General features: G+C 43.9%; 1 protein-coding gene across 2 annotated transcripts in view; it reads left to right on the forward strand.

Moving 5' to 3' along the window:
• ANTXR2 (ANTXR cell adhesion molecule 2) overlaps positions 1 to 18729 on the forward strand; it is a 109542-nt gene that overhangs the window by 39395 nt on the left and 51418 nt on the right. For both annotated transcript variants that reach the window (XM_061443894.1, XM_061443902.1), the window contains exon 11: positions 18499 to 18577. In XM_061443894.1, the coding sequence (XP_061299878.1) occupies positions 18499 to 18577 (79 nt within the window). The remainder of the gene's footprint in view (positions 1 to 18498; positions 18578 to 18729) is intronic.

Consider the following 18729-nt stretch of genomic DNA (forward strand, 5'->3'; position numbering starts at 1 on the left):
GACTAAGCTGTCCAAGCATCTGTACAGAAAGTTGGTGATGTGTTTCAAATGACCAACAGAAGGGCAAACATCGGGTCAAGTGGGATCGCTCATTTATGTATCACATGGTCTCCATCTCTCACCTGAGTGATATTCTGACCCCATTGCAGTGAATGGCACTTGACTACCTGAGGGGTGCCCTGGGATAAAATGGGGCGGTATCTTCCTCCTTGGACTTGTAAACTTAAGGACTAATAAAGCCAAAAAAGAAAAACCCAAACTTAAGCTCTCAGTTAGTTGAATTTGGAGGCAGATTGTTTGTAGAGATAGTACAGTCTGCATGACTGCTTTTTAATGACCTGATTTGCCCTCAATTCAAATCATGTTGGCTTCAGCTTGCATATATTCCTTCTTACATCCTGTCCAACATGAACAGCTGCTGGCTCTTTTAAGAGCAAAGATTAAATAAGAATTACTTTTTTTTGTGGTAGAAAGGAAGATGACTACGTTTGTATTCCCAAATCCTGAGTTGCCTCCAGTTTTCAAAGTAGCTGACTGACTTCAAGATCCAGCATGCAGTTCACTTGAAACAAAGCACGCAACAACACGTCTTAACCTGTTAGCCAGCATCATATATTGGTTTTTTTAATGTATTGGTAGTAGTAAGAGCTCCTGGCAATAGCACAAGTTTAATAGTCACTTTAAATGCTCTTTCTATCCCACATTCATAAAAGGAGTTATTGAAGGAAAAATCAACCTTACTGAGCAAGTCCAATGAGAATATGAACGTAACTAGAGAATCAATAGCTCAGACTCTTGCAAGTGTAAGAAAACTAGGGATTTTTGTCCTAGAAAGAAAGCATAATGGGAAATGATCTCTAGGACTAAGCACATAGCTTTATGTTTTGAAGCTGCAAATGCTTCCTGGAGACATGTTTTTATTTGGCTATTAACCAGATTTCTCACAGGAGGAGCCGTTAAAGTCTTTGTTCTTCTGTTGACAACAGCTGCTTGGCTTGTTTGGCACTCGATTGTGAATGGGATGGCAGCTCAGAGGGAATGCAGAACCACCACCAGCGTTTTGTGGTTTCTGCACTGTCACTTCTCAGGCCTTTACATAGTAATTTTTTGCTGTTGTTGCTTCTGGTTTATAATTTATTTTCTTTTGATCCTGTCTGTACAGCATTGCTATTATCCCTTAGACTTTTGGGATAAAAAGGTGAGGGAAGAAACAAGTAACCTTCTCCTTAATTTATGTAGCACCACCAGGCTTTAAGTAACCTATTTTGGGAATTAGCTTAACACCTATTGCATGCACATGTCTTCCTCTTAAGAAGTTTCTCAGCTTCTCTACAGATGAAATTTTTTTTTTTCTTTTTTTAGGTTCGGTTTCACTTGCAGAAAATCAGTTGTTTTTTTTTCCACAGCAACAAGTCAGTCCTGTAATGTTCAGTAATGCTGTCTGGCTGTTGATGTTTGACTGTTCACATCACCTGCCCTCTGTCTACTTTTGTTTGAGCTAGTGCTAAAACAAGCTCCACTTCTCCCTTTTATACCTTTTCTTGTAGCCTGTGATAGCCTGAATGCAGGCAAGAGCTTTATCATTCTTTAGCCAAAGTTTTGGTAATAAGATTCTAATATTCCAAGTACAGCTTTAGGGCAGAGTTAACTGCTCTGCTTTACGCTGTGGGTCACATGCAGGGCTGAGGGTTGAGGACAATGGGAATTAGCCACAAGCTTCAAGTTAGACATAACTTTGAGAGCATCTCTCAACAGGGGCTAAAGGAAAGCCAAGGCCTGTCTTCTGGAAGAGCTTGTAGTTCTGGGCAGTTGGAGAAGCAGATTTGTAAGCCCAGTTTCACGGGTTCTGACAAAGTGACTTAAAACCAGTTTAAAACAGCACAAGGAAAGTCTATATAAAACATACTCAACTGCAGTTTACAGGATGCACCAAATAGTTCCTGCTCACTACTTCAGGAGCTTTGAACTTTCTTCACAGCAGCTATGCAGGCAAAAGCTAAGACAAGATGAAAGCCCAGGAATTCACACCTAAGCTGTCACTGGCACTGTTGCACTAGGTTTCTGCCTCCCTGGGAAACAATCTCTCAGTACGAAGAGAAAGCACACACGTCATGTTTAGTTCTAGGTGCTTTGAGTGAAGGATGTTTATGTGACAGTGGTTCATGAGTCTCGCTTTCCAGTTTCAAAGTGTCATTTTTATTAATACCAGCACCAGACTTTAGAGGAAGATCATAAACACATGAAAGAAGATGGATGGATTGTGGGTTCTGTCCTGCGGATTACCTCATTTGGTTTCTAGACAGCTACTCCCATTCAAGAGCAGCTGAAAGGTGTTCTACAAAATGGCTGTCAAGGCAGGCTTCTAACAAAGCACCTCCCTGGTCCCCATTAGCCCGAAGATAGAACATATTATGCCTTTGCTCCATCCACTGCTTTTGTGACATGAACCTGGGAGCCAGAAACCTAAAAATCACCTTTACATTTCATATCTTGAGGAAGAAGAGCATGTTACATTGGCTAGCAATGTTTGCAAGGTCATGATGCAGGGAGAAGGCCATGCAAGCGTGGGCATATTCAGGGATATTACAGTACATGCAGAAGCAATTGAAGCCATCCTTTTTCAAATTCAACTTCAAGGAAAAACTTTTTCCACTGTTAATTCCCTTGTTCTTGCCAACACCTGTGTGTCCTTACAGTCTTCCTGCTTCCTCCCATGTGCTAGTGCACTTGCAGTATTAAGAAGCACATAGTGAAGGCAGTTACCTGGAGCACTGCCATTTTCATTAGTGCAGTGATCGGATTTCCTACCTATTTTTTTTCCTGCAGCTTCTTTGTGGGATCTCTTTTTTTTCCCCTCCTTTTTCCTGTGGTTGTTAATGACTCTAAAGTAGTAAAAGCAGTGTTAAAGAAGTGATGCTTTGTAAGGTGACTGATACTTAGTATGTTTGAGCAGTTAACTAATGGATAATAATTCTAACCCATTAAGTAGCTAGTTAGTACATTTCGAATAAACGCATCTGGTCCTGTCATGAGTGAAAGTTCTGCCTGCGTGTGAGTGACAGCTGTGATGTTTCCCCAGTGCTCTCCTTTAAATAATTAACTGCATACAGGTGAAGTAGCCTTAGCCAACCAGGCTCCAAGGCAGCTGCATGGTCTCATGGCTGTGGACATGAGCCTCATCTTGTTAGTCTGCTCCAGCTATTTCATTCTCTGGTCTTTCCCATTTCGTAAGCTACATGTAGCTTTAAGAAGCACCCTTTTAAAGAACTTTGGACTCTCTGCTTCTGGTCTGAAAGGCAGTAGCAGCAGTAGTAGTATTTCATACCATCCAAGGGGCAAATAGTTGTGAATTCACCAGCCTTGCAGATTGATCTTTCTTTGCGAAGGGCAGTGCCACCCTGCTGTGTTGTTACTTGGAGCTGGTTGGCTAAGTTTGGAAACAATGTTCTTCTGAAGGAAATAATCATCTCAGGGCAGCCTACTTCTTTATGTAGGCAGTAGCTTCTTTGGCTGTAACAGCTGGCAGTTCTTATCCATTTCAGAAGTGAGAAAAGCTAGTATTAGTTACATGCAGAAGAGAGCATTCTTCCCAGCTATGCTGTCATTTTGATTTCTTCAGATTTTCTCTTTTTGGGATGGGGCTGTTTAAAGGGTTTTCCCCCCTTCCCCAGGCAGAGGAAGGGATTATGTCACTAAATTAAACAGCAGGATATTTTGCAGTAGGCTGATTTGCACAAATGTCAGTTCTTAAAACATGAGACTTGAGTTCTTGCTTACCAGAGGGCAAGGTAAGATTTATTCCTATTTCTGAGGGTCCATGAAATCTGGTTGTTGAATGCCTATTCCTTAGTGGTTAACACGAAGCTGCCATTAGCTCCAGTGATATGCCCTCAGTCTGTGACCTTTGTTTTTTAAGGCATCAACAATAGCACAGCTGCCCTTGCATAGCTGAGATCTCAAACCTGCAATTTGGCATGAGGAACAGAACAAATTGGATAAATATACGTAAACACATTGTGAAGGAAGGGAAAACAGAACAGAATGAACCAGAGCATCATCCTACAAGTTGTTTGATAGGAATGATTTAAGTAGGCATATGGTATAGTTAAATGTGCTTTCGAAAACATTGGCCCGATTCTGCAAGCAAATATGAAATAAATAACCAAATAGAAAGTGAGCTGATAGAGTATCATCAGTTCTCTCAAAGGAGGCATGCGAGTGCCTTTGGAAATGTGTGCTAGTGGGGGCTGGGCGTGAATGATAACCAGATTTACATTCCCACACAAAAAGTGTCATTTACTTATTGTTAACATGACACAGTTGTACTTCTTTCTAACGCTGCAAGCATTAAAAAAACAAGCATGCAATGAGCTAATATTTAGAGGTAAGCTAGCACCAATTTTCAGTTCTCATGAGTTCAGTGTTGTTATAGCAGACGAGCACAGCACTGTACTACCTCTCACAGACCTATTTCCACCCAGCAGTCACACTGCCTACAACACACATATTCCAGAACTCAGAATCACTGCTGTGTTCATCCTGCATTGAGACCTTTTAATGCTGTGGTAGTTAGTAACTCAGTAGCAATTGTAAGTTAAATTTAGCCTTTGTCTCTGCATTTCTTTTACCCCATGGAAAGAAAAATACAAAGTGGCTAAGCTAAGAAACACTTAATGCTTTACTGCAAAAGAAATCTAAACAGAAATAAAGGATGCTCTTCACAGGCTGGATTAGGCTTAATGTTTGTTATAAATATTAACTTCCAAAAATATTTTAGAAATACATTTAGTTTGACACAATTAGATTATAATGGGAACTATTCACAGATGGTAACATCCTCAATGAATTGTATAGGCTAACTGGCTCCTTAGACATACGGATCTGATGTTAAGATCAGTAGTAATTTCTAACGCAGTCCTTCACATTCCTCAATAGGGCACAAAGTGTTCCCAGAGCATTAAGAAAGAGTGCGTGAGCAGAACTAAGTGCTTAATATTATGCAGTGGACATAGTATCCGGAGCTGAATTAATAGACTAATTTAACATAATGATGACATTTCATACCCTGTTACTGCAGGTTCCCATGATGCCATGAGATCGAGCTAACGCACTGCAGGCTCCCAGTTCTTTCAGATTCACTGGCACTTCCCCACATTGAAGCACTCAGGTATCACTGCACTGCTGTCTGTTTGCTGTGGAAAGCAAATATAGGCAGTGTGTTGAATACTCTGCTGAGAAAGCTAGATAGTTCTGAGGTAACAAGAGGGGATCCTGAGAAAACTATAGTTTGCATTTATGTCATTGCTAAGCTACATCAAGAAGGAGACAGGGAAGAGTTTGTACTAACTCTTACCAAAGCCCCCAAATCTCTGACCATTTATTGTAACTGCACATTAACAACTGTCCCCAGTACAAATCCCATCATCTTGAATGGTGTGTGAACCTTGGCACAGTGGAACCACACTGCATATTTGGCAGGCAAGCTTGTAAATCTGTTCCAGGGAAACTCATGTTCTTTATGCAGCTGGAGCTTTTGATATAGGAAAAGCAACAAACCCAGAAGCATGGACTTGAAATGCCTTCCTGCGTGGCTTTGTGTGGCCTCCTCCTGCTCCATAGATGTATTCCTAGATGCAGAGAGTCACATTTGTGGTCCTGGAGTGTTTATTAATGGAGAACAGGGGAAAGGATACCCTGTGCTTTGGTGGTGAGAATTTGTGGGTGAGGATTCTGTACTGTAGTGACAGGACAATAGGTAACAGGTTTAAACTTGAACAGGGAAAGTTCAGGTTAGATATAAGGAAGAAGTTCTTTACTGTGAAGGTGGTGAGGCACTGACACAGGTAGGCCAAAGAAGTGGTGAATGCTCCATCCCTGGCTATGTTCAAGGCCAGGTTGGACAGAGCCTTGGATGACATTGTCTGGTGTGAGGTCTCCCTGCCCATGGCAGGGGGTTGGAACTAAATGATCTGAAGGCTCTTTCCAACCCAAACCATTCTGTGATTCTATGGTTCTATAAGGTTAGCTGTATCCCTAGCAAATAATGGCCAACAATTCAAACTTAGGCTGGTCAAATGTAACCCCTGTGTCCATACAGAGAGGCTAAAGCAGACCCCACTGAGAACATCAGAGTCCTGCAGCCATCTCTCCTACCGTGTACGTGAGCATGAGTTGTATCACAGTATCACAGTATGCTAGAGATTGGAAGGGACCTCAAAAGATCATCTAGTCCAATCCCCCTGCCGGAGCAGGAACACCTAGATAATGTTACACAGGAATGTGTCCAGGCGAGTTTTGAATGTCTCCAGGGAAGGAGACTCCACAACCTCCCTGGGCAGTCTGTTCCAGTGTTCTGTCACCCTCACTGAGAAGAAGTTTCTTCTCAAGTTTAAGTGGAACCTCTTGTGTTCCAGTTTGTACCCATCACCCCTTGTCCTATCATTGTTTGCCACTGAGTAGAGCCTGGCTCCATCCTCGTGACACTCCCCCTTTATATATTTATATACACTAATAAGGTCACCCCTCAGTCTCCTCTTCTCCAAACTATAGAGACCCAGCTCCCTCAGTCTTTCCTCATAAGGGAGATGCTCCACTCCCTTAATCATCTTAGCTGCCCTGCACTGGAGTCTCTCCAGCAGGTCCCTGTCCTTCTTGAACTGAGGGGCCCAGAACTGGACACAATATTCCAGATGGGGTCTCACCAGGGCAGAGTAGAGGGGAAGGAGGACCTCTCTCGACCTACTAACCACCCCCCTTCTAATACACCCCCGGATGCCATTGGCCTTCTTGGCCACAAGGGCACAGTGTTGGCTCATGGTCATCCTGTCATCCACTAGGACCCCCAGGTCCCTCTCCCCTACACTGCTCTCTAACAGATCGTTCCCCAACCTATACTGGAACCTGGGGTTGTTCCTGCCCAGATGCAGGACTCTACACTTTCCCTTGTTATATTTCATCAAGTTATTCCCTGCCCAACTCTCCAGCCTGTCCAGGTCTCGCTGGATGGCAGCACAGCCTTCTGGCGTGTCAGCCACTCCTCCCAGCTTAGTGTCATCAGCAAACTTGCTGATAGCACACTCAATTCCCTCTTCTAAATCATTGATGAATATATTAACTAATACCGGTCCCAGTACTGACCCTTGAGGCACTCCACTAGTTACAGGCCTCCAACTAGACTCCGCCCCATAGACTACAACTGTCTGGCTTCTCTCCTTCAGCCAGTTCACAGTCCACCTCACTACCTGATCATCCAGACCACACTTCCTCAATTTAGCTGTGAGGATGCTGTGGGAGACTGTGTCAAATGCTTTGCTGAAGTCAAGGTAGACCACATCCACCGCTCTGCCATCATCCATCCTCCGTGTTATTTCCTCATAAAAGGCTAAGAGATTGGTCAAGCATGATTTCCCCTTGGTGAAGCCATGTTGACTGCCCCTCATAACCCTCTTATCCTTGATATGCCTGAAGATGTCACCAAGGTTAAGGTGTTCCATCATTTTCCCAGGGATGGAGGTGAGGCTGACCGGTCTATAGTTAGCCGGGTCCTCCTTCTTGCCCTTTTTGAAGACTGGAGTGACATTTGCTTTCCTCCAGTCCTCAGGCACCTCTCCCGTTTCCCAAGACTTGGTAAAGATGATGGAGAGTGGTCTAGCAATGACTTCCACCAGTTCCCTCAGCACCCACGGGTGCATCCCATCTGGACCCATGGATTTATGGATGTCCAGATTGCTCAACTGGTCTCTAACCCATTCCTCATCGACTAAGGCACACCGCTCCGTTGACCTGACTTCATCTAAGGTCTCAGGGGTACCGGGCTCTTCAGGACTGCCTGCAGCAGAGTAGACAGAGACAAAGAAGGCATTCAGTAACTCTGCCATCTCTGTATCTTCTGTCACCAGGGCACCCATCCCATTCATCAGTGGACCTACATTGCCTCTGGTGTTAGTTTTATCTGCCATGTATTTGAAAAAGCTCTTTTTGCTGTCCTATTGACCCTTCTCACCAGGTTTAATTCTAAGGAGGCCTTAGTCATCCTAGCTGCCTTCCTACATCCTCTAGCAGGAGCCTTGTATTCCTCCCAAGTGGCCAGCCCCTCCTTCCATGACCTGTAAACTCTCCTCTTCCACTTGAGCATACCCAGCAATTCCCTATTTAGCCACGCAGGTCTCCTGGACCTCTTCCTTGACTTCCTACGTGTCGGGATGCTCTGATCTTGAGCTCGGAAAAAGCAGTCCTTGAATGCTAACCAACTATCTTGGGCCCCTTTACCTTCAAGCAGCCTTGCCCATGGGATTTCCCCTAGCAATTGCTTGAAAAGGCCAAAGTTTGCCCTGCTAAAGTTCAGGGTTGCAATTCTACTTGCTATTCTACTGGTCCTACCACACAAGATCCTGAATTCCACCATCTCGTGGTCACTGCAACCAAGGCAGCCCTCAACCCTTACTGCTTCGACCAGACCCTCCTTGTTAGTGAGGATGAGATCCAGCAGCGCTCCTCTCCTGGTTGGCTCATCCACCATTTGCGTGAGGAAGTTATCATCCATACACTGGAGGAACCTCCTGGACTGCGGCTGGGTTGCCGAGTGGTCCTTCCAGCAAACATCAGGGAAGTTAAAATCCCCCACGACAATCACAGCTTGTGACTGTGAGGCTGCTGTCAGCTGCCTGTAGAAGGCCTCGTAAACTTCCTCACCCTGATCTGGTGGTCTGTAACAGACACCCACAACAGTATCCCCCCTGCCAGCCTGCCCCTTAATTCTCACCCACAGACTCTCAACTCGCTCATCATCTGTCCCTGGACAGAACTCGGTGCATTGTAGCTGCTCCCGCACATAAAGAGCAAACCCACCACCCTGCCTGGTTGGCCTGTCTTTCCTGAAAAGGACATAGCCCTCCATGACTATATTCCAGTCATGTGAGCTGTCCCACCACGTCTCTGTAATTGCCACCAGATCATAGTCTCCTGACTTAACACAGGTTTCCAACTCCTCCTGCTTATTTCCCATGCTGCGCGCATTGGTGTACAGACATTCCAGGGAGCGAGCTGAGCACACCGATTTCACCCTAGGATTATAGGAGGCCTCCCAGTCTTCATCAATTCTGGAGTGCTGCCCCACTGGGGCAAGCCCAGCTACAACCCCATCCCCCTTCGAAACTAGTTTAAAGCTCTCCAAATGAGCCCTGCTAATTCGTGCCCCAGCATCCTTTTGCCTCTGTGAGATAAACCTTTCCCACTTGTCATTGTCCAGACTGGTGCCCTATAAAACCAGCTGTTATCAAAGAATCCAAAGCCCTGCCTGTAGCACCACTCTCGAAGCCAATCGTTTATGGACTGAATATTCCCATTCCATCCCACATCATCAGTGGAAGATGGAAGGAGTGAGGAGAAGATCGCTTGAGCCCCAGACTCTTTCACCATCCGCCCCAAGGCCCTGTAGTCTTTCTTCATCCCCCTCAGACTGCGGGAAGCAGCTTCCCCCTCACCTGTCTGGAAGATCAGCAGCAGGTAGTAGTCTGTCTATCCCTGGTGTGCTACTACCCCTGCTTTTCAGCCTTCATGCAGGGAATGAGGGGTGGAATGGCAGAGCCTGCCTCAGTCTACCTCCAGAGATGAGGTGGGTATTGTTTGGCAACTAAGTTTTTCCTTTGACCTCTAAACCACAAAATACTTGCACTGAATGACACATCCAGCTGTATTTGCTTCTGCTGTGAACAAGGGTGAATATATCTGCCTTAAAAACCTGAACGTGATATTGTCAGTCACAGCATGTTCCAGTTTCCCTGACCTTACAGTAACCATCAGAACAAAGCATGGTCATGGTGGCACCCCTTTGTACTGCCAGGCTATTGTGTAGGGGATAGTAAATTACACAAGGGTGAAGTGATAGGCATGCAAATAATTACACTTAGATTGGTAGTTCTGCCAACCCCCTTTCCCACCCATTCCTGCTTTCCCAGTGAGTGATTTCTGTTGACATGTAGATGTATACAAACACACAGGTGCATTCTTTATGTATAGGTACATTTAGAACACATACGCTTACTTCTGGCTTTCCAATATTAACTGTGTAGTATACCTATATATTCATTTATGGAGATAGTTTTTTAAGGGAAAACATCCTTTTAAATACTAGCTGTATTTTCTTCCTTCCTACTATGTACAGCGTTTTAGCTATTTTAATGCTGGCACTCAATTCTGAAATACCTTTGTCACCGGAATTTTAGTAACTTTTTGAGCAGTTGCCAGTTTAATTTTCAGTGTGTGAAAATTGAAGGTAAATTATTTATTACTTCCAGCAAATGCCTTTCGCAATTTTATTTAATTTTTTCATCTTTTTTAATGGCTCATAAAATGGCAGCCTTTCATTGGGTACTCATAAAGTAAGGAGCAAATGAATACTTTGCTAATAGGTTATTGTGGATTGAAATGTCAGCTGTATTTCACAGCTTTAGACCAGAGCTGGAGTTACATATGGCTTTGGGCCATGGTCCTCTTCTGTAACAATACAGCAGCAGTGGGCATAAAGGAAGGAAAGAATTGCAATTGTTTGGTCTTCTCAAGTTACATTTTTTGGTAAATTATTTATTAGAATAGCCAGTGGGCAGTGGCTGATGTAGTTTAAAGTTGCAAGACTCTTGTGGTTAACTTTGGTCATAAAAAAGAACATCTTTTAAAAGTTTTTTTTTGTCAGACTAGGTTTTCCACGATTGATTCGCATCCAAGAAGTGATATTTCACAGACAGCATTTAGGAAAATCCTTTCGGCATTGAGCAAGGGCTATTAACTGTAAATAAAGCCCACAGACAATGAAATAGCTTTTAAAGTACAGACCACTAGAAAATTGCGTATTAGACCTGTGGTACATAAAAAGCAAGAGAGTGTGTGGGTAGCTGCACAGTGTGTTAATTACACATGCTTGTTAGCTCTGTTTGCCATCTCTTTGATTGCCCTTTACTCAAGCACTGTGTTAGCAGTGATCAGAAGGTAGGAACGAGTGTCATGCCTAAAAGCCTTAAGTAGCTTCTGGATGTGGGTACTGCTGTGTTCTGGAAGAACAGTGTGGAGGACTGCCCTTGCCTTTCCTTGGAGGCTTGTTCCCACAGCTGTGTTTTTCAAGTCAGGCAGAGAGAAGCTGGTCGACTCCTTGTGTTCTGGAGTGTAACTGCAAGAAGGCCTGAACCAGCCTCCGGTATCAGAACCTCTGGGTCTGCTTCCCCTTCTTGTGTGCACAGCATGGGAACACCACACCATGACCCATGTAGCATGTGTCAGGCAGCAGAGGTGAGGTGTTAGCTGGGCACTGAAGGGTGTCTTCCTGGGTTGCTATAGCAACATCAACATTTACATTTCCAGATTATTTGTGAGTTTTATCTGGGGTTGACTTGAGGAGATACTCTGTTCTTGCAGCTTGCAAGAACTTGACATTTGGTTTTGTTCTGTGCGGATATGAAATACGTATCACTCTAACCCTCCCTTGCGAAATAGGGTTGTGTCAGAATGTCTGTTGTACCTTAGGGACAGTCTGCCCTTCTGTGTATAGTTGTGCCTTTTATGTCACCAGGTTCTATGAAACAGAGCCCAACAAGCGTTCAAACATGGGCCTCACATGGGCAGCTAGTGCCTGTGGAGACATTTCTGAAGCATTTCTGACCCACTCCAACAGGAAGACTGAAGGTACGATCTTATGACTGGCTGACCAAAACCTGTGCTGCGCTTTCCCTCATGAGCTTAAGCCTATAGTGAAAAATTACTGCAGCCTCATAAGCCTTTAAATGGTTTTCCTCCAGTCTATAGAAGAAACGGCCCCCAAGATTTCCGAGCATTAGCTGTGACATGGGCTGGTTCAGCTGTTGGCTGATTTGAGCTTTTCTGATGGAACCCAGCACTTGTGAAATACAGTCACCAGTGGGAAATGAAGGTGCCCAAAAAATAGAATCACTGCTGGATGTTATTTTATTTTCAAAATATTTGAGGTTTATGCAAGAGTACTGAGCTAAAAGCCTCACACATGTAGACAGTTAGTAGTAAATGATAGATGTATTTATGTAGATGTCTTTCTTGTGGATGTTTGTGAATGAGCGAGTGGAAGAAATAGGACACCTAGTTTTTGGAACTCCAAATTTGAAGGGGTAGTGTTTCTATGAATTAGCAGCACACATAGCCCATCAAACAGGTGGATGCTAAGGAAATGAAAAAACGTGTTTCTTATCCCCTACAGACATGACAGTTTCAGGAAGGGACTGATTTTGTATGTTGACAGCTTCACCCTTTTGAGGATGAGGTAATTATCTGTCTGAGTTCACTTCTGTGGCTACTAGAACTGAGGGAGTATGATCAGCTCCTAGGAAATAGCTCATCCCTGCAGCAGTGTATCAGCATGGAAGCTGATAGGGAAACTGGTTGTTCTGTATTTGCTCTGATAGCTGATGTGCTTGCTCAGTGAGCCTGTTGCTTGGGATATTTGTCAGACAGCCTGACAGCTAAAGGTTTGCGGAATGCAAAGCTCCACAGAGCTGAGATGGCAGGTGGCACCAGGGACTGGAAACCTACAGAATCCAATGAGCAGTGGGCCTGCTTCTCATTCAGACACTTGTGGTGTTGATGCCCTTTTCTGGGTATGGCCAGAATGGTGTACAGAGGTGTTGCTGTGAATGAGTATCAGATCTGTAGACCACACTGGAAGTAGAGTCAGGCCCAGGGGGCAACAGGAGCTTGCTCCATGGTACCTCCTAAAAATATGGGTATGCTCCCCATTTTAGCAACCATCTCAAGAACTGGCCTTCAAGAACCAGCCTGAGCAGACTTCACGGTAATCACAGAATCATAGAATGGTTTGGGTTGGAAAGGACCTTAAGATCATCCAGTTCCAAACCCCTGCCATGGGCAGGGATGACTCACAGTAGAACATGTCGCCCAAGGCTCTGTCCAGCCTGGCCTTGAACACTGCCAGGGATGGAGTATTTACCGCTTCTTTGGGCAACCTGTGCCAGTGCCTCATCACCCTCACAATAAAGAACTTCTTCCTTAGATCTAACTTCAGCTTCCCCTGTTTCATTTTAAACCCATCACCCCTTGTCCTATGCTACAGTCCCTGATGAAGAGTCCTTCTCCAGAGTCCTTCTAGGCCTCCTTCAGATACTGGGAGGCTGCTCTGAGGTCTCCACACAGCCTTCTCCAGGCTGAACAGCCCCAATTTTCTTAGCCTCTCTTCATACGGGAGGTGCTCCAGGCCCTGATCATCCTTGTGGCCTCCTCTGGACTTGCTCCAACAGCTCCTTCTTATGTTGAAGACATCAGAACTGCACACAGTACTCCCAGTGGGGTGTCACAAGAGCAGACCACACCTGAAGTACTGTTCAGTTAATGGCAAGTTTCTTCCTGGTCAGTTGTGCCGGACTGAGATTTCTGTGGCACTTCTGAGCATCTGTTTTCACCAGCTCATGCACTCTAAAAGCAATTGTTTATTTGTCATGTGCCTGATGCCTGACTGTGGCTGTGTTCTGACACTAAAGAAAAGAGCTGAGTTGTGTCCCAGGGACCACACCTGCTCAGCACACCACCCCTCTGGGACTGGGGCAGGTCACATAAGAGAATAGATTACAGATGTCCATACACCCTTTTCTCCTAAATCCAAGGGGAAATACTTAGATAAGTGAATAGAGCTGGAATGCAGCACTCAGGCTTAGACAGCACATCATCCAAGCAAATATTTTTGCTGGGGCTGGAATTAAAAGCTGCTTTTTCTAGTAGAAGACAGAAGTCTTCTGTAGTGTTTCATCCATATGTGTTTCAGGTTCCCATTTTGCTCAATTTGCTAGCAAAGACCATCTAAAAAGATAGTTTCTTTTCATAATAATTAAGTGGACAGACGTTGCATGCTGCAGCCAGGACTTGTTGAGCTCACAGTGGCAAATAGACTATCAGCTACAGAACACTCCTAGAAAAAGCCTCATTCAGCTGTTACACACAAAGGCAAGAGAGAACTGCCCCTAAAAATTGAAGAAAATAGTATGTATTGAAGCAGGAGAATGTAGTTTGGTGCACAACACAGGGAAAGTAAAAGAAAAAAGGGTGACTTTTTCTTCAAGGTTTAATGCGTAAGAGGGAAACGGTGTGAGAAGTTTAACAGGGTTGACTGTTAAGGCTTGAAAGCTGGGCTTTTTCTAAGGCAGCCAAGAAACTCCAACACCTAAGTCACAGGTCCAGGAATTCGCAGGGTACGCTGTCTGTCTCACACACTGAAGCAGTTAGTGTGAAAGGCAGTACTTCAGCGAGTTAGAGCACCCACCTCCAGATTAAGGCATGGTGGCACGTAGATTTTTGCTGACAAACCAGTCAAGGTGTGGAGGACATCCTGGAGGGGATGGGAAGCATTGCTGCAAAAAGCAGGAGTTTGTTTCCTGAAGAGCTGTATGGGTATGTGGAAAGAGGGTATGTGGAAACATGCTTCTATGAATATCTGTTTGAAATAATTTCCATTATCATTCTAGTGGACTTAGCAGTTTGGTTGGTTGTTTTTTGGGTTTTTTTTGGTAGTGTTTGTTATACAGGAAAATGAAACATAAACGTGAATTAAACATGAAATTAAACATCATCAGGGACTGTAGTGATGGGACAAGTGGTGATGGTTTTAAAATGAAACAGGTTAAATATAAGTAAGAAGTTCTTTACTGTTAGAGTGGTGAGGCACTGGCATGGGCTACCCAAAGAAGTGGTGAATGCTCCACCCCTGACAGTGTTGAAGGCCAGGCTGGACAGAGCCTTGGGTGACACAGTCTAGTGTAAGGTGTCCCTGCCCATGGCAGGGAGTTGGAACTGGATGATGTTAAGGTCCTTTCCAACCCAAACCATTCTATGATTCTATGAGTAGCATTTAGTGATACTGGTAGGATAGTGAGAACAGGCCTCAACAGCTATTTACTTCTCTTCTGAGCTCTCAGATGTGTTTTGTTTCCTAGTAGCTCAGATGAAAAACATGTGATGCCGAGTAGATGACATTTCAGATATAGTACCTGCTAGTGCTGGCAGCAGCACTCAGCCACTGATGCACCCTCCCTTTCAATCACATAGGTTTGGGACTGGTAATGGCACATTGCACAGATCAGCAAACTGCTGGAGGGTAAAAAACCTGGTGAACGATGCTAGAAGATATTGCTGACTGACAAGAAGAACACACATGGGTCAGAGGCAAGGTTGATATTGCCAGGCAGCAAAAAGGATTTGCTTGGATAGCAGAAAAAAATCCCATGGGAGATAGAGGATTCATATTCATTTCTTATTTTTGTTTTTTTATATGAAATGGGGAAAAAGCAAGCATCTGAATGTGTTTTGGAAATTTGGCCTCAGTAGCTGGCAGCAGTTCTGGTCAGATGTTACTGGCCAAATCTAGCAGTTCTTCACTGCTGCAAAGGCACAATTATTTTTTCTTTCAGTGAGAGTTTTGTCCAACAATAGACTACAGAAATAGTTCCAACAAAAGGTAAAAGAGCTGAGGAAAAGGCTACAATGTATTTAGACACAGTTAAAATAGGATTGGAGATCAAGTCAAGCAGAGGGTACATAAAAAACTAAGTTCTTAAAGAATGTGATATGTTAATTTAAAAATCAAAATTGGGTGGTGGACTATCTGTGGATTTAGAGCAGTTGGAAGGGTTCTTCCCATGAAAGCAGGCTCTGAACCATCAGTGCCATCCCAGCTATGGCACACACCATTACTTCAGAAAGTTCAAAGTAGAAGGGCTGAACAGCTTTTATGTTCAGGAAACTTGGAGCACTGTGTGCAGTTCTGATGTCTTCAACAGAAGGGCATGGTGCTGTTGGAGCAAGTCCAGAGGAAGCCACGAGGATGATCAGGGGCTGGAGCACCTCCTGTATGAAGAGAGGCTAAGAAAATTGGGGCTGTTCCACCTGGAGAAGGGAAGCTGCGTGGAGACCTCATAGCAGCCTTCCAGTATCTGAAGGAGGCCTAGAAGGATGCTGGGGAGGGACTCTTCATCAGGGACTGTAGTGATAGGACAAGGGGTGATGGGTTCAAACTGAAACAGGGAGTTCAGGTTAGATATAAAGAAGAGGTTCTTTATTGTGAGGGTGGTGAGGCACTGGAACAGGTTGCCTAAAGAAGTGGTGAATGCTCCACCCCTGTCAGTGTTCAAGGCCAGGTTGGACAGAGCCGTGGGCGTGGGCAACATGTTCTACTGTGAGTCATCCCTGCCCATGGCAGGGGTTTGGAACTGGATGATCTTAAGGTCCTTTCCAACCCAAACCATTCTGTGATGCTATGATTCTATGAAATGTGATCGCAGTAAATGCCCTTGCTCAGGAGTAACCGCTTTTGGAACTTCGTGCACAGCCTGTGGAATGTTTCTCTGAGTCTTGCTTTAAAAAAACAAGGCTAACAGGGGAAAAGAAAACATTTAAGAGATTAATCTTTCCTCTCTAAATTTGTGCTTAACTGAAAAGTTGCTATCCAAAACTATATGTGTGTGCTGTGGATTCCTCAGTATTTATGGACTGAATTCTGTTACTCCCTTTCATCTTGAGACATGCTATGATTCTGTGCTTGAGTTACACCCAGTTATAGGTGATGCAGTGCTTTTACCTGGGTGCAGAAGGATGTGACCCCAGGCCAGCAGAGTGAGTCACATCACTGTAACTGGGCTGTAGGTTAGCGACTTGAAAGCTTGGTATGATATGCTTATGGTGCACACATCTCCAGAAGGCTGAAGAGTTTAAACGAACACATTTCCTCAGGGACACTTGTCAGGATCTGGGCTTTCAACATCACAGCGTGTGCTTAAGTCCTTTATCCAGAAACGGTACAGCATGAGATTGTCCTGCACTGCAATCAGGAGGGTTCTTCAGCCTAAGTCAAGCAAAGTTGTTGTGCTTAAATTTCCCACAGCACTTCTGATTGAAATGGCAAAGCAAAACATGGGAAAAAGCACCAAGTGTAAAAAAAAATTCATCACCAACAAAAGTTTGGGTATAGTTTGCTTTATTTAGTGTGCTGGAAGGGAACTGAATTAATTTTTTATTTTTATCTGTTCTGATTCACTTATTCCAACAATAGTTAGAAATAAATGAGAGTTATTCTTTCTGTTAGATCAATTATTCATAACACAGATCATTTAAAAATTAGTTTAGCAGACACAGCTTGCTTCATTTTTACTAAAACTGAAAAAAGAAATTAGCCAAATTAGTTAAAATAGCTTTGAACTCCATATTGACAAAAGCATTTGTGCCAGAATAAAAATTCATGACATATAAGAATGGTATAAATGATTAATCATGTTATTAGTTCATGGATATCTATATTTTTATTTAATTACATCTATGCATAATATAAACTGTCTGAATCTTGGGAATCCAAGCCAGAGAAGCTGAAGAGTCATCTTATATTTAACATGCACCATGTGTTGTTTTCTTCTAAGGTTAATTTGTAAAATGTAAATCACATACTATTTGTAAGCAGTGTTGGAGTACTATTTATAGAAAGTCTTGACCATTTATAATTATCTGACATTTTTATCCATAATGTCTGCTATGACTAAAGAGTTGCTTATGGAACAGACAAAACAGTGTTATTTTTACAGCTGAACTTCATTTGATTTGATGTAAAACTTTTCAGAGTAATTTATGCCCCATAAAGTAGTGAAGGGTTTTTCTGTACTCTGATAGTTATCTATCAAGCAGACTATTTCCCAGTAGGATTCAACACAGTACCCTGTTGTGGTTTAAAACCAGTCAGGCAGCTCGTTCACTCACTCCCCCCCTTCTTTCCCTCCCCCTACTCCCAGAGGGACGGAGAGGAGAATCGAAAAGAATGCAGCTCCCAAGGGCTGAGATAAGAACAGTTTAGTAACTGAGGTATAACACAAATCACTGCTGCCACCACCAATAATAACAATGATAAAGGAAATAACAAGGGAAGAGAATACATCACCTCATCACCAGCCAACCGATAACTCTGCCCCCCCGCCCCACCAAGCACTGACCCATACCTCCTCCAACCCTGCAGACTCCCAGCCCTTCCGGCTAACTCCCAGTTACATCCTGGGCATGACGTGCTGTGGTATGGAACACCTCTTTGGCTAGCTTGGGTCAGGTGTCCTGTCTCTGCTTCCTCCCGGCTTCCCCTCCTCCCTGGCAGAGCATGAGGCTCACAAAGTCCTTGACCAAACCAAAACATCCTTGTTATCAGCTCTGTTCCCGAGCTGAAAGTCAAAACACTGCACTGCACCAGCTACCAAGAAGGAGAAAAATGACTGCTACTGCTGAACCCAGGACAACCCAAAACTATTTTCTGAATGCCCCAAGGTCCAACCCTGTAGCAGCCAAGTCACTCCTGATATCTAGAGCAGCTCAATTCCCATTTCCTCTCTTGGAAAATGTTCTTTGTTGAACACAGTCTGTATGGACAAGTGCCTCTGTAGCATGTATGTGTTGTTACTGACTGCTTTATGGCTACTGATTCTTGGTTTTCTCTTTCTTTCTTTACAGAACTCTGGAAGTGTTGGTGAGTTTGAGTGAAGGGCAATCTTTCATGTCCAGCTCATTAACAATCACAGCTTCAGAGTGTGTAAGTAAGCGGATAACATCAGTCAGTCTAAAATCCTGAAATCCAGTTTCTCTTTTGGCTTTACCATTGCACAACTTCTCAGTGCAGAGAACCTCAGCGCATGGCAAGTCCTGGTGGACATCTGGAGCACCCAACTACAAATACACCTGTGC

Source organism: Pezoporus flaviventris, unplaced genomic scaffold, assembly GCF_033815535.1.
Source record: "Pezoporus flaviventris isolate CSIRO_AGI_PZ_B2104156 unplaced genomic scaffold, CSIRO_AGI_Pfla_v1 ptg000002l, whole genome shotgun sequence".
NCBI classification, from domain to species: Eukaryota; Metazoa; Chordata; class Aves; order Psittaciformes; family Psittacidae; genus Pezoporus; species Pezoporus flaviventris.